Source organism: Canis lupus, chromosome X (genome assembly GCF_003254725.2).
Source record: "Canis lupus dingo isolate Sandy chromosome X, ASM325472v2, whole genome shotgun sequence".
NCBI lineage: Eukaryota > Metazoa > Chordata > Mammalia > Carnivora > Canidae > Canis > Canis lupus.
In genome coordinates this window covers 95,319,768-95,336,590 of record NC_064281.1, presented here as the reverse complement: position 1 = coordinate 95,336,590, position 16,823 = coordinate 95,319,768, and the positions used below count along the sequence as shown (strand labels likewise).

The 16,823-nt window shown below is 40.2% G+C and overlaps 1 protein-coding gene across 8 annotated transcripts in view; it reads right to left on the bottom strand.

Annotated features, from left to right (window-relative positions):
* The window catches only part of GRIA3 (glutamate ionotropic receptor AMPA type subunit 3), a 282,153-nt gene that overhangs the window by 115,470 nt on the left and 149,860 nt on the right, over positions 1 to 16,823 (bottom strand). For all 8 annotated transcript variants that reach the window (XR_007409376.1, XM_025431120.3, XM_025431121.3 and 5 more), the window contains one exon: positions 1,720 to 1,773. Coding sequence is in view for 7 of the 8 variants with exons in the window: in XM_025431120.3 (XP_025286905.1) it covers positions 1,720 to 1,773 (54 nt within the window). In the remaining variant the exon portion in view is untranslated. The remainder of the gene's footprint in view (positions 1 to 1,719; positions 1,774 to 16,823) is intronic.

The window sequence follows — 16,823 nt, the reverse complement described above, 5'->3', positions numbered from 1 at the left end:
GACTTAGGCAAGGTCCCACAGCTAGTTAGTAGTAAAGTCCATATGACAACCCAAAGTTTCTGACCCCTCATCAGTGCTCTTTCCCAAACTTCAGTAGTCCACATGCCACCACAGCCACATCCACAAAACCAGATCTTGCCATATGTTTATCCCCCCATGCTATTGTTTACATGACACATTTTACATGTTACAAAATGGATTCATTTGTTATTAAATCTGTACTTTAACCCTGTATGACATAATGATATTCATGAAATTTGGATTTTGATGTGCTCGTCTCATATTTTTCTAACATATAATAAATAATACATTGCCATTATAATAAAAAAAGTTTATGTGTGTACTATGTAAAATCATCTCATGTACTGTCAGTGATGGGTGAACCCTGGGATATGTAAGGCAGGAGAGAAGGAAAATGGAGAAGGAATGAAGGAGAGCAAAATACTTATTGATGAGAAAGAAATGGTAAAAACCCATCAGTAACTGCCCTCAGGTGCCTTGCTATGACATCCATGTTTTCTGGGGAGCCCTGGTCTAACTTCCAATGAGTCAGCAAATATCCTTTACTTATTGATTGCCAAAAAAAAACCAAATTGAATGTATTCAGATCTAAATGGAAAATCAAGATTTCCTAAAAGAGTTTATTCATTTATCCCCCAAATGGTCTGGAGTGCTCCACTTTGAGCAATCTATTGGAGAAGATGCACACTACATTTTAAAGCAGTAGCTCTAATCTTCATCTCATAAAGTGTTGGAATGAACATACTTCCTAAGTAACATCTCTTTTCTCATTTAAAAATTTTTCATCATTAAAACAAAATAAGATTTTTTCTTTAAGAAATCTAAGAATATAATTATAATAATATTTCATTTTTGTTGTTATTCTTTTGGTGTAAGAGCTCCATAACAATTATCATTCTGTTGTGATAATGAAACGAGATTGGGGTTAGAACTTGTGATATGTAATAATTTAAAAGATTCTTAGTATCACAGTGATCATTTAGCATTTCTCTTTCATTTTGGGGAGGTAGCATTATTCCAAACCTCTGCCAAACAGATATTACTGACTTGGAAGCCATTTTGTTAATTCTAAGACCAACTGTCTTTTTGGAGAAAGAACTATAATCTAACCTAAATGAAATACTAGCTTCTAATGCGTCATAAATTTTAAAGGCATGGGAAATATGAAGGAAAAGATTCAACTTGTGTTTTATTATAAGTATAAAGGTAGCTGTATGCTTTGACAGGGTCCCTTGATGTTCCACTTTCAAATCTACTTCTGGTATCTGGTTTGAAAGGATTTGGTAGTGGTCTGATTCTGGAAAGACAAATCCAGTACTGATGTGCACATATACTTGGGTTAACTGGGGAAAGAGTCAGTTAGTTTCCTGTGTCTCCTGTCTCTTGTGTTATATTTCAAGCCTGGATAAAATGTTTTACATTTCAAATCCAAATCTGATCTAAGAATAATCGGTAAAGAATCATATCAAATTACTATATTTTAAATGAGGAGAGAATATAAGCTTCACAGCTAAAACAGAGACACCATAATTGAAAACAAGGATATTGCATTCAAGTTTTGGTATTTACTTATTCATTTCTCTAAGTGTCTAGAGGGCACGTTACATTCTTCATGTATTTCTTTTTTGGATGATTATAGATGACACAAACGAAATAGAATATATTACCCTGGGAAACAAAAACTCCACTTGTTCTTACCAGGTTAGCAAGCATGTAGTGATAACCTCTTGAATGTTTCCCCAGGATCACAACCTGCAGAAGAAGAAATAAGAGATATTGCTTATTTAAGAAGGGCATTTTCAATTGCCCAATCAATGGGAAGTGCAATAATCAATCAATGGGCTAGAGCAAATTACTTTTAAATGATCAGCAAAGTGTTAGGTCTCTTGTATACAGTAAAATCACAGTTAACTGGACCAGAGTTCTTTTTGCACATTTCAATTTCAGTCAGAGGATACAGGAAGAATTGCTAACATCAAAGTTAAAAGTGTCAAAAACAAGGGAGAAAAAGCTCTCTAAACTTCCAGGTCAGTAGCATCCTTGTCACTTAAAATAGATGGCAGAAGCGATGAAGCTGATGATCCCCCACCCATGAACTGGATTCTGTACTTAGCTGCTGAGATGGAAAATGGGCTGAACATGGAATATAAATTAGAAAATAGAATGTACAGTACTTTTTTTGTTGTTATCTGGAATTCTTAGGGAATAGAACACTCCAGGAATGGGGCTAATGGGATTTTCAGGTTAATCGAGGTTGCTTTTGCTTATTGAAACTTTTCTAAAATGCTTATCTTCCTTTTCCTGCCTTAATATGAAAGATTTGTGACCATTTATACAGCTTTTGGTGCTGGATACAAGGCCCAGGGCAGTGGGGGAGAGGATTTTCCCCTAGGGGACATCTGGAGATGCCTGGAGGCATTTGGTTGTCACATCTGGAAGAGTGACTAGTACATAGTGGGTAGAGGCCAAAGATGCTGCTAATCATCCCACGATGTACAGGACAGCCCTCCACATCAAAGAATTGTCTGGTAAAAAATGTTACTAGTGCTGAGGTGGAGAAACTCAGTTGGGGGTCATCATTCTTAGTTGGGGTCATCATTCTTATGGTAATTTTCATGAATAACACTGTATTCTAAGCCTTACAGTTTATAAAATGCATTTTTGTTATTTTAAAATATATAAGTGCATTGAATGATTTCCAACGAAATGTATTGGTTGTCAGTCGGAAGTTTTTGACTAAATACCTCACATAAGCTTATTTCCAGATAGCTAAATAGGACAAAATCTGGTTAATTGAGATTTTATAAAATGTCACTTTATTAAGTACTATGTACAAAGTACGGTACTGAATGCAGCGAGTGGGAATAAGGGGAGGGGGGTAGCATACAGGTTAAAGATACAACCAGAAGTGGAACCAGATTTTGTTCTAGGTCTGACACTAATACCTAACTTTAGGAGCCTTCTTTAAGAAAAGAGAAACAAAATCATGAATAGTAAGGCCTTGGGAGAACCCATGCAAGTAGGGTACAATTAGGCTTAAGCTTCATGACAAGTTCTATCATGGACACAACTATCAAAGGATTTAAAAACAACTTGGGGGGGGGGCCTGGGTGGCTCAGGAAGTTGATCATCTGACTCTTGATTTTGGCTCAGGTCATGGTCTTGGGGTTGTGGGATCGAGCCATATGTTGGGCTCTGTGCTCAGTGGGAGTCTGCTTGAGATTCTCTCCTTCTGCACCTCTCCCAGCTAAGTAAGTAAATAAAAAAATCTTTTGTAAAGATAAAAAACAACTCGAGAAGATAACAAAATTACATAAGTATCAAACCAGAACTATATATAAAAGGCTATAATAACAGTAAAAACAGCTACCCTTAATTGAGTTCCTAGTATAAGACACACAGTGTGCTAGGTGCTTTATATGCATTTAATCCCTAAAACAATTTAGCAGATTATGTTTCATTTTACAGATGAGGAACCTCAGCTAGAGAGAGTTTAAGTAATATGCCCAAGGCCACACAGCTCATAAATGGTAAAGCTGGAATTAGAACCTGGGTCTGTCTGCCTATGGCAGTACATTACATGGTTTCTCAATATGTGCTAAATGTCAAATACCAATAATTGTTCTAGATTCTTGGAGAAGAAGAAGAGGTATCTAAGGTCTGCTGGGATGGATAGGGAAGGTTTCCTGGAGAAGATAAGGTTTAAGCTGGCTCAAAGGAGTGGAACCATGTAGTTAAATATGCTTATCATGCTGGCATTAGAAGCTCTCCAGTCATTTCAAGGGCTGAGAGTGAGAGAGAGAGAGCGAGTGAGAGAGAGAGCGAGAGAGCTGTTTTTGATTAATTTAAAATATGAACCACATTTCTGACTGATTATTTATGGAGGAAATGAAAGGTTAATGAATGTCTTGAGGAAGTGATTTCTCACACTGTCATGACACAAAATGAGCTGTTAGGTATCTGCTGGGATGTATTCTTCAGTGTCCGCTTGTGAGAAACATCCTTACTGGTGACATTTGTTAACTTTTGATGGCAAGTTGGGGCCATACATTTGTTGAATTTTTAATTCACTGACAACCCTCAACATAATAAAATCAGAGGGTTTTGAGTTCTTCCAGAAAAATGAGCAAGATTCCTGAGGACATCTGGCAGAACTTAGAGAAATAAGGCAGCAAGCCCAAAGGAAATGGGGTCTTTCTCACTGGAGGAAGGGCTTAGTGTCCTTTTGAGCAGAGGGGAGGTGAGAGGGAGCCATTGAAGCATTAGTGTTGTGAGAAAGTCCCCAAATAAGAACCCAGAAGCCCAACCTTGTCAAGTACTCACTGTTTGCTTGTGGGCAAACCCCTCAATGTACTCCTGCCTCCATTTCCTTATCTGTAATCTGGAACAATGAACCTGGCCCTTCCTGTCTCAGTAGTGTCTTCAAGATCAAAGCGAAGAACATCTACAGACCAGGCAGGGATGCGCCTTATGTAATTACTCGAGGTTAAATAACCCGGGGAGGGGGTGGTGTCACTCCCTAAAACATTATATTTGGGTTTAGAAACTCTTGAAGCTATTGGAATATCTGCTTTAGTCCCTGCCCAGATAGTCTGTTCAGAAGAAACTCACTTATTTGAAGGTAGCTGGCTCATATTATCACTCCCAAAACTTAGCTGAAGCTGGAAGGGATGGGGAAGTTATCTAAAGATAGGAACCTTTAGGTGTCACAGAGCTGCTGTCTCGGAGGCCAGGAATTATTTCCTCATCCTTACTTCCAGTACCTTCTTAACTCTTACTTAACATACAGTTCTTACCAATCGTGGGTTTTCAGTTCAAAGTAAATGAGAAGCTGCAAATTAGAAGGGGTATATAGAGAGGGAGGGGCTAACATTGGAAAGAGGAACGTTAGCAGCAGGGGAAGTGACAGGCTGTGACTCCGGCACAGTATCCACAGGGATGTTCATGGTGAATGCCTGAGTCATCAGGGTCTGGTTGATTGCATTGGTAATCTCTGCCGGAGGGGGAAAAACAAAACAAAACCAAAAAAAACCCAGTAATACGTTTTGTGGAAGGTTTTCATCAGAAATGCTCCCAGTCCTGAGACTTTCTAGAGTGTACTCCGATATCTTGAAATCATACTTCCATGAGGCAGCAGCGATCCTACTGATGTGAGCTAAGTGAGGCCTCGCTGCAAAAAGTGCCCTGTTTTGCTCTGGGTCTTTCTCTTTTTTGCATTTTTGGTGCAGGGCTTGTGGGAGGGAGGGTGAGGTGGGAGGACCGTGTGTGATAGAATGCACAAAAGAACTAGTTAATGGGAGTGATTCTTGCGCAGTTAGTCCTCAATCTTGATTCTTGCCATCTGCTATAGATGAACAAGGCATAAATTGTACCCTGAGCTATTTAATGACTCTGGTAACCAAGAGAATATTCAACTTTGCTTTTACAGTAATTATAATAGCTCTTTCTGAATTAGTTTCAGAACTTCAAGTAGAAAAGCTGTCTTAGTCTACTGTTCAATTTAAGGAGGAAATACCAAGTTCCCAAATCCATGTACCCTATTCACTGAGCCTTTGTGAGATTTGTTGGAGATGATGGATGGCAAGTTATGATGGCAGATATGATAAATGTAATAAGGAGAGACATGTCAAATGTAGATAAGATTCATTGTTTTAAGGAAATTTATTTTGAGTCTCACAAATAGGATCTGAAAAGAACAAAATGCCACAATCCAAATTCACTGAAGCTTAAACCACAATTTTGTTTGCAGATAAAAACAGTTCTTACATACTAAGTTACTGAGTCGAGCATATAGCAGATCATTAAGTTATTTGTTAAAGCAGCCAGTGAATCACGGTCTACTCGTTTGGGGGAAATGTTTCCTTATTAACTCCCCCATCCGCTTATCTGTGACATTGGAAGCTGGGTTTCACTGAATAGTTAAAAATAATTCAGAAAATGTTCAGTTGGCTTTCTGTGTGAGAGGCCATTTCTTTTTCAATCTAAAGTTCGATCTAGACATTTTTGTAATTTTAGAAATTTGAAATTAAATTGCTCCAGAAGACTGCTTGAGAAGGCCCACAGACCCTTTGGGAGCAAAAGCATCTGCTTTTCTATGCTCACATTAAAAAAAAATATGTGTATGTGGAAAAGTGTCTATGATTTTTTCCCCCTTAGATCCATCTGGTATGCAGATTAGGTTATTTGCAGACCTAAGTAACTCCATGTTTGGATTTTCTACATCGGTGCCAAAAAAGGATCTATGTATAAAGATTGATCTTGCTTTGAGTACAGAACATGCCTTCCCGCTCACCTTAATCTGCTTCTCTTTGATTTAGGTACCCTGAGAAGTCTGGGAGACTGGGGAGAGAAATGAGGGGGGCTTCCAGTTTTAATGCACCCGATTTACCTATTGTATAGGTGTTTTCCCTTTAAGGAAAAACCCACATTCCTTGTGTTCAAAGGGAAAACATTCTTCAGCCCCCCCCTTTTCTGCTTCCTCAGTTATAAAAAGATATGTTGTCCTATGGCAACCTATCTTATTTCAGCTGTGTTGGGAGTTAAATAGTGATATTCTACAAAAATCAGCCTCAGAATATGCCACACTTCCCAAAAGAAATCTTCCATCAGATATGATAAAAGGCATTCATTTTCTTGAATGAAAACCCCGAGCTACTAAATTGCTTTAGTCTTAGTAAACATATATCAGAAGTCAATTCCGTTAGAATTATTTTGTAATAATCTCAATCTGCACACACGTGCTCTCCTCTAACTGAAAAACAGTGCCTCATCATGTGGTCATCTGACTTGAATAAATGTGCTGGATTAGTGAGGCAGAGAAGAGTCAATCACCCATCCCAAAGTCAGCCCAATGGCAGCAGGGGTGGGGGTGCTGCCGATGGAGAAAGACAGGCTGAAGCTTTTCATAAAGAAGGAAAATGGGAGTATAACCGAGAAATCTCATCAGCGCTTATGCTGTCTAGAGGGGAAGCTTATGCAGAGAGAAGGCAATTGAATAAGGCATCAAATAAAATGATAGGATGTGAGGATTAGGGGATGAGGATTTCACCAAAGAACACATCTTTGGGAAGTTTCACTTCTCAGATTTTAATAGTGCATTCACTATGACTGAATGGAATTTACGGAAGATTTAATGCTGAACAGCAGGAGAAGCAAAGAGAACGTAGAAATGCGAAGCAATACATGGCCACAAGTAAGTTAAAGAAGCAACAGATTATTCTCACTCCTGTAGATAAGGGACCATTTCAGTGCATGTTGACCATGGTGGGACCACCTCACTGTATCAGCCTGAAAACAGTATCTCTCAAATTTCATTCCCTTACAGACTTCCCTTTGTGTTCTATCCACATCTCACAATACTATTACTTACTTCATATTTATCCTTATAGCTAATCCTTTTCTTAAATTTAGCCATGTCTAAAGCAATAATATTCATGAAACTACATACAAGAAAATAAATACAACTGTATAGAAATAAAATATATTTCTCCAGATGTCACTGAAAATCCTACGGTATACTACAAGGGGTGGTGGGAAATACTGCCTTAAAGCCATCACATCTTTAGAGAAGAGAATGTAGATTGTGTCTGCCTGTCTGATAAAATAAGGTTAATTTGCCTTATGGTTCAAATCTTGAGTATCCCTACCTATTTTAAAAAGTTCACGAGTTTTGTAAGGGAGAAAAATGATGGGCAGCGTTTCGGAGGTAACAAATAATGCCTGGGACTGGGTACAAATGACAAATCTGGAAGCTTACGAAAATATTTCCTAAGGCAATTTACATGTATTGACTTACCCAGGAAGTCCAGCAACTTTGGTTAGAGTCCTTGGTCATGGGGCCAATAATGAATATTTAAAACACCTGGACCTTTCCACCAGAACTTCCTGTAAAATGATGTGCTTCCATACACTGTGCCTTTTCTTGGAGTACCTCATCTGGAAGATCTTTTGCAATACCCTATTTATATTTGGAAATATTCTAGATGTTTCTTCAGGTTAGTGGAGTAATGTGATTTTAACTAGTATTTAACCTAGAATAATAGCAGCACAAAGAACCTTAGTTTTTCTTCAACATACCCATATGTATGACTTCTGTAGTCTCTTTGCATTTGTATTAGCTATACCCCAAGTTAGTGATAACTTATTTTACAATACATACTTATTTTTTTAAAAAAAAGATTTATTATTTATTTATTTGAGACAGGTAGGGAAGGGGCAGAGGGAAAGGGAGAAATAATCTCAAGCAGACTCCACACTGAACATGGAACCCAGTGTGGGGCTTGATCTCACAACCCTGATATCATGACCTGAGCTGAAACCAAGAGTCAGAGGATTAACTGACTGAACCACCCAGGTGCCCCTAAACAATACATTTTTAAATAACAGTGTTCTTCACGTGTTCCTTTATGAAATTTATGGTCAGTTATTTTATGTTCACACTTACAACCTTGGCTTTAATATTTACAACTTTATTCTAAATATCAAATAGTATCTTTTTCCTTTGTAGATTCTGCAAAATCATTTGGGCCAAAAGCACTATAATCCTGAATTTCTAAGACCTACTTAGAGAACTATATAGGTGGGAAATAGAAGGCTTGAGAGCGCCAGTGGATTCATTCTTTGTATTTTTTTCATTACTTGGATTAAAAAAAAAGTAATGGCAACATCTGTCATATAGCTGAATAGTCACTCAAATATGTGTTGCTTCCAACCGCAACCACTTGGGGATAGGTAGAATAATGCAAGACTTCCTTCATTTACCCACGAGTCACACTTTCCCATCTTTAGGTATTTATCAGGATCAACAACATTAGTACCACTCCTAAAAATGACACTTTGTAGTGTTTATATTTTTCTTTATAGATGTGATCTGAATCACCCTGAAAGCTTGGAACAAATTGGTATTGATTAAAGGTGATATACTAGAACAAGATGGTTCTGGATTCAAATCCTGCCATTCACCTATTAGCTACATACGGTGTGCAAAACTGAGCCATGGATGGTTGGGTATTAGAAACCCAGGTTCAGCCCAGAATGATGGCGCCTTCACATTGGTGGGGGTAGAGGAAGGAACATTTGGTGTGGGGATATGGAGAATAAGACGTTCTCTTTAAAACTCCCTGATTTTGCCTGTGAATGAATCTTCTGTTTGTTCAATGCTTCCAGCATTCGACAACCTAATCTGTGAGATTTTCTGATTGCTGAAGGAAGCGAGTGAACAAGTTTATATTTTCAAATAAAAGTAAATATCTCTCAGAAACCCAGTATATTTTGGGGGCCTTTGTTTTTTAGAATAGTTGCTTACTTGGCAGATTTCTCCCTCTTCTAAGACCCATGTCATTGAAGTGTCTTTCAATTTAGCAATGGATGACAAATGATAGAGGCTTAGTTCATGGCAGACCAAACACAGAATTCTTCTAATTCACTAATGTTTGGTTTGCTTTGGTCTTTCACTCCTGCTATTTGAATTTGGCATTATCTTCCCCACTCTGACAGCTTGTCTACTTTTGTGATCCCACTGACATGATAACAGTTCAAGCACTCTAGGCAGAATTACAGACTTTCAGCCCCAAACAGGGGGCTCCTGAGAGCCGATCATTAAATATTCAGGAATTTTGTGAGCCAGTTATTAAGGCATTGGTGGCTTGAAATCAGCCATAGTAGGAGTATTTACACTATAGAAGTCAGCCAACACTACAAATCACAGCTTTCCCCCCTTGAGAGCCAGTTTACCTGCATACTGCTGGACTCAAAAGGCATATGGGTTGAGGTCCTTAGTGGATGGAAGACTTGCCTCACTTAACCACATTTCATTCAACTCTTCTTCTCATGGCCATCTGTTGAGTGCCTGCCCTATGCTAATCCTGGGGCCAGATGCTGGGGAGACAGAGGTCACCAAAACCTGGTCCTAAGCCTGGAGGATCTCAACACCAGAGTAGGAAAGACTGCCAAGTTAACAGACAATTGCAACCCTGTGGGACAAGTATGAGGACAGAAAAATGTATAAGGTACAACTGAGGAGAGAATGATGAACTCATAACCCACTTGAGATAGAAAGTGCTTTGTCTCCAACTAAAGACCTAAAGAATTTTTCCCTGTGGTTTTTATAAGTGGGAATCTGACAAACAGGTAACTTAAAGATAATGCTATTTTGAAAACAAAGAGAGATGTATTTCAGAGGGCTATTTCTCTTGATTTCAGGAGAGCCTCACTGTTTTACAGTGCTTACAAACTAGAGGAAAGATTTTTATTTAGACCAACATAGGCATTTGTTGTGATGACAGGCAGGGCTGGCTCCATAAGAAATTGTGAATGAAATGATTGGTTGGAAAAGCTAAGTTAGAAGGGGTCTAAGTGGTTATGTGGTAAATAGAATGGGATCTGCTAAGGGTAATGGGTTCCAGCATTGCCAGTCACAAGCTGTGTAACCTTGGGCAAGTTACTTAATCTCTCAGAGTCAGTTTTCCATCTGTAAAACAGAGATCATAATAGTTGATAGGTAGTAGAGTGGTCAAGAGTGCAGGGTAGACTGCCTGGGTTAGGCTCCCTCCTTTGCCCTTTAATAGCTGTGTAGCTTTGAGCAATTAACTTAAACTCTCTGTATTTCAGTATTCTCATCTATAAAATGGGTCTATCATTAGTACCTACCTTACAGAATTGCAGCAAGGAGTAAATGAAATAATGTATCTATAGTTCTTAACATAGTGCCTGATGCTTATCCTATATTAGTTATGTTCTCCCTTTCTTATTCCTATTGTAATGCTCCTTCCTTCCATCCTTGTCTGCAGAAATTGCATCTATCATTCAAGGCCTGCTCATATGCAGCCTCTTCCATGAAGACTTCTCTGATTTCATGGCCCTTACTCTAAAAATGTACGAAAGTGTTTTCCTGTTGCTATGGGATAAGGGATATGGAGAGGCATCAGAACTTGGTGTGGAGGGGTATTGGAGCCACTGGTCAGGATAGCACAGGGTTGGAGGTGCAAAGAAGGAGCTGAGATTTGCATGTGGAGTTCAGGCATTTGAGTCGAGGGTAAAAAAAGGACAAGAACCTGAGGGTAAACCAACAACAAAGAAATCCACACTGTCACCCTCCATTACTCCCTCCTCTTCTGCCCCAAACATTGATCAGGACCAGGAGTCCAAACCACACAGAGACTATGGTTGAGAAGATGTGTGTGGAGAGCTGGAGGTGGAGCAGAGACAAAGAAGCACAGGTTATCACTGAACTGATCATATGTAGTCATCACAGCATTTGTAGCACAGGAGAGAACGAGAGTTGGAAGTGGGCATTGAGAAAGGTGAGAGCAGTAATTTGACAAGATGGATTTCTCTGCTTGGTAGACAGTTGCCAGGAGTCTCAGGCCACCCCACACTAACAGTAACAACTGGTCCCTGGCTTTATCCACGCTTCATTTCCAGAGCAAGGAGGCATAGCAATTCCAGGCTTTCTCATTTGAATCCACAGAGGCCTTGGGGGCAGAGAGAACATGAGGAACACAATCCACATTCCTTGGAGTCCCAGGCTACAGGAATGTCTTAGGACAATATTTCTCAAAGTGTTTGTCATCTGGATCACCTGGAGAACCTTTGAAAATGCAGGCACCTGAGCACCTCTCCAGGGAGTCTGCATTTTGACATTCAGTTGATTATGATGCGCACTGAAGTCTATAACTACCTTTCCATATGATAATAAATGCACTTTGAAGGATTCTCAATGATGAAATTCTCATGAAAGGGGTTAAGAAGGGAGACACTGAGCTTATGGGGTGCACCCTTGAGAAGCTTCCATGGTAGGGCAGGGGGCAGCATGAGGACACTCACTCAGACTCCTGGAACAGGGGCCAAAGGAGGAATCTCTGACATATTTTTGTTTTTGACAGCATTGCACCAGAGGTGGACTCTTGAGACAAAGATTTGAAGGCCAGTAGTTGGGATTCCAGGAAACACTGACAGAGGAGTGAGAAAATGAGACAGCAAAAGGAAAGAGCCAGTCCACAGTTATTCCTGAGCAGCTTAGCTATGAGTGCTTCTGGGAGTGGTACGTGAGGGCCAGGAAACTGGAGCCTTTGTCCTTCACTCCCCATTCACCATTGGCTGATAGCTTCCTAGTGTATTAATTCCTACCCAGCACTTCTGACTTGTCTCATTCTCTGGCTGGGAGAAAGGCTTCCAGGGGAGAATAGCACGTGCTTACAATAGGAGGCCACTGGCATGGATAACAAAGGCTAGTGCCAAGGGGCCATGGGTATGGCACCCCCAGCACCTGCTGCAATCGTAGTGGCCCTTAAGTCACACACACTGCCACTTACAGTTTGCATACGGCTTTGCTATTCATCATTTGCAACAGATGGAAAAAACAAACATGAGGTGGGCAGTAGAGCGTCATGGTGGTGGGAGTGGAGCCTGGAGTCAGACTGACCCAGAGCACCAGTTCTTCCTTTTTGTTGGCTGGGTGGCCTTGGACAAGTCACTTTACCTCTTTGAATCTCAGTTTCCACATCTAAAATAGGAATCATAATGGCACCTACTTCATAAGGTTATTGTGAGGCCTAAATAAAGAAATGCATCAAAAATTTCTGGCAGAGCAAGTAGCTTTAAGGGGATTCAACCAATATCGTTTCCTTTCTCTCACCCTTGTCTTTACTCATCTCAGGTACCCCATAGCCTAGAGCCCCAGTGTATGGCACCAAGGTGATGTTCAATAGATGTTTCTAGCACAGAAGGTTTAAGTCCACCTTGGAGAAAAGTCCAGATTGCTTAGAAAGTGGTAGAAGAAGGTGCCATTTAAAGTAATACAAAATTGAGAAAAGTGTATTGTTCAGAGGGATATTGAAGAAGTTCAGATGCAGGGAAGACTCTCTTCTGGAGAGGAAGATGCCTTTTTGACTCAATTTTGAATGACTGGGGGCAAGGGGCTGTTGCTGGCAGGGAGAAGGGAAGAGAGGATCCCTGGTGGAAAGATGCCCTGGGCAAGGGCCTGGTGGTGGGACAGAACAGAAGACACACATATGCTCACATTTATTGAGCATTTCCCATGTACAAGGCACTGTGTAAACTGATTTTTCACACGCTTTACCTCACTGTATCCTTACCACAACCCTTGAAGGTAGGTATTATTATTAATTTCATCTTCCATATCAGGAAACCGAAGCCCAGAGCAGTTGGGTAACTTGCCTGAGACCTCACAGGCAGAAAATGATGGAGCCTGGAGTCAAAATCGGATCTGACTCCAAAGCCCAGTCACTGGGTGGTAGCAGCTATACTAATGATTACTGATCATAAGAACTATGATTTGACTGTGGGATGATCACTATGAATGAATTCTCCCACTATGAATGAATTCAACAAAAACTGAGGACCTACTGTTATTATGTATTATTACCAAAGGGGGGAGCAGTTATGGCCCGAGTCTTTGGAAATTCTCCTTTGTTGCGGGGCATCCTGGGAATTTCTCTTTGCTTTCCCCTAATTATTTCTCAAAGCTGTGGGCCTGGTTCATATGATCCTGACTCCAATTTTCGATTCCTTCTCAGTGTACAACATGAGTTGTCATTGTTTCATCGCAAGCTGCACTTGTGATGAATGCTGGATAATCAGAACAAAAGCACAGAAAAATAATTAGGGGGAACCAAAAGGAAGAGGCTCACAGCCTTGAATAAGAGACTGTGCGGAGGTTTCTAGGACTCAGTCCCTGAAGCTCTGACAATGTATTTTGATCCTTGTCTGCATGCAAATGAATGACTCCATCAAATCAGAGGCAGTTTGTCACTGTGCAGGTTATGTAGCTAGTTAATTAAAAGTCTGAGTGAGCTGGTGCATCTCTGCACTGGGCTCTGAAGATAACCAAACCTATGTCCTGACCAGGCAATTTAATTTAAAATAAGTGACCTCAATTGGGTAATGGCTGCAAGTTCAAATTCAAGAATCGCTATAATTAGTCCCAGATGGATCTTAATTGTTCTTCCAGGAAACAGAGTGGGGAAGGGGGAAAGAGAAATGCCCAAGCCCAAAGTAAAGGTTATTAGCCATACCTTTCGAAAGTAGGGGAGCTGACTGGGGCAGGGCATAGGTATTGTGGTATAACAGGAGTTTTGTTGCTGCTTTTCTATATACATCCTTCCAGAGGCGGTGTGTAAAATGGGTCTAGCTCTTTTTGAAATAAGGTCTAAAGAAATTCAGCATTCTGAACCATGTGGTCTCAGGCAACTTAACCTTCTTATGTCTGTTTCTCACCTATGTAATAGAGAAAACCCTATTAACCCTACCTACCTCAGAAGACCAAAGGAGATACCTTGCAAAAAAGCTTGGAAAAACTGGAAAGCTCTATAGGGCAGTGTGTATTCTTGCTTTAATCCAGGAAAGTTTCCCAATCAAAGATTTTTGATTTTAGAGTATAAGGCCCTACACATATGCTTCTTTTTATTTTTCCCTTAGGCTCTGTCATAAATCAGGTACCTTCTGAACTACACCTCATATCTGTGTGGTGGTACGTGATGTTCTAATTTCTTAGGAGGTGTACTTAACAGAGCTAAAAATGATTTTGGCTTTGTGGGTTTTTGGAAGAAGTCAGATTATGAAATCGGATCCTTCTCCATTCATGTTAAAATAAATCTTAGACTTGAAATTACATGCTGGCACAGCACTATGGTACCATGAGGTTAGTGTAAGTCACGGTGAGAGCAGGATGGCATTATCCCTGCTTGTTTTTTTATATGAATGCTTGAGTTTCTCTACAGTGTTCTGGTACATTCTAATTGCCCATATCTTCCCAAGCCTTGGAAGCCAAATTAATAAGAATTTGTACAATGGTAAAAACAATATAAGTGAAAAACTCCGAGTACAAAGCCTTGGAAGACCAATAATTTGACCATGTTGGGCTGCACGAATGACTGATTTTGAAACTGTTTTTCCCCACCTTGATTCCACTTTTTATGGTTTTATGGTATTTATTTTAAGGTTTATTTATTTATTCACAAGAGACACAGAGAGAATGAGGGGCAGAGACACAGACAGAGGGAGGAGAAGTAGGCTCCATGCAGGGAGCCCTATGCAGCACTTGATCCCGGGACTCCGGGATCATACCCTGAGCCGAAGGCGGACCTCTGAGCCACCCAGGCATCCCTTGATTCCACTTTTTAAAGGGAATTGTATTGTGATACCCGTTTGAGTCCCTCTTAATGGAATATAAGCATCTAAGACAGATTTACAACCTATGCCTACTGACAGTAATCACAACTGTTTATCCTTCAAGCCTAACCAAAACTCATTTAAGGAGCTTGCTTTTAAATCAGAGTCTGCGTTTTGCCTTGTTAGATGAGCCAAGCAAATAATGGAGTTGTGTCTTCCAGAATTGCATTATTATCGAAGGGCCGTGCCTTTTGCTGAAAAGAGCTTGAGGTCATAATGAACAAATAAACAAACAAAAAGCCCTGGCTCCACATTACCCTTCATCACTGGGAAACACTCATCCGTGGTAGGGAGCAGCAGAGGACACAGCTTTGCTAGGATTTTGCAAAGGTTAAAGTTATAGGCCGAGCCGTCATTTCTACAAATCTCCCCGGGGAGTTCCTGTAGCGCAGCATGAATAAAAGGCACAATATGCAGTGCATGCAGGACTGGCGATTATTCTCCAAGTGATAAATGTCAGGACTTTTTTTTTTTTTTTAGCTAAAAAGTCAAGAAGCTAAAGCTATTTATTTAATTCAACAAATATTTATTGAACACTTACTAGGTTCCAAACTGTTTTGGATGCTGGGGATACAGCAGTGAACAGGATACAAAAAACCCTGCTCTCGTGAAGCCTAGACTCTTGTTGGGTTAGCTAGTAATTTACTCCCTCCTGTGAATTCCTATGTGGTTTCTACCTCTCATCTTTCTCTCCCACTACTAATTGTGTGCCTAATTTAGACGTGTGTCCTGGGTCCCAACTAGACTCTAAGTCCTTGAGGGCAGGGCCTCAGTTTAAATTTACTAGTGTGCACATCATTCAGCACAGTGCCCCGTGGGGGCATATTCAATCAATGTTTGTGGATGATGAGAGAAAGAAGACGACTCAGAATACAAGGAAGAAGGATGAGAAGTGACATTAACTTGAAATGTTCTTTCTGGGGTAGTACGTTTTCATATGAACAGACTGCCTTAACTGATACAGTAATTCCAGGCAGTTGGGCTGGAAGTGGGATGGGGTGAGGAGACTGGTGGCCTATTCAGGGGGACCTATATGTAGATTTCTATTTGGTCCATGTATTGGCATAATCCTGGGTGGTGTGCCACGAAGGGTGTGGATGTTAAAATCAAATCTGGGTTTATATTCTTGGTTTTTCACCTCAGTGTCTTCATTGTAAAATGATAGTGTAGTTTAATCCCTAGGTAGAATCCTCTCATTTTGGAGACCGTGTTACTGCATTTCCTGGTGGAAAAACCCCATTTCTTGAGGATCAAAAGGTCATGATGAAAAGATAGAGTCGTGTTCTGGCCAATATAGCCTGTGTTCTTATTGGTATCAAGTTTCTACTATTCTGCTTTATGACATCTGAGCTAATCTTAATCTCCTAATTGGCACTGCTTATTAGCATTCACTCTGACAAGTAGGAAGTGGCATTTATCATACCTATTCAAATATCAACTTCCACTCCCTTCCACCAAACCAGACAAACTACTGGGTCCTTGAAGCCTCAGTTCAACAAATCATGAGGAAGAGGCCTCCCTGATCTTCAGGTCAGGCTGAAGTAGGCATGTTTCTTCTGCATTCCATCAGGATCTGTGTTCTCCTCGGTCACTGTACTTATCACACTAGACCA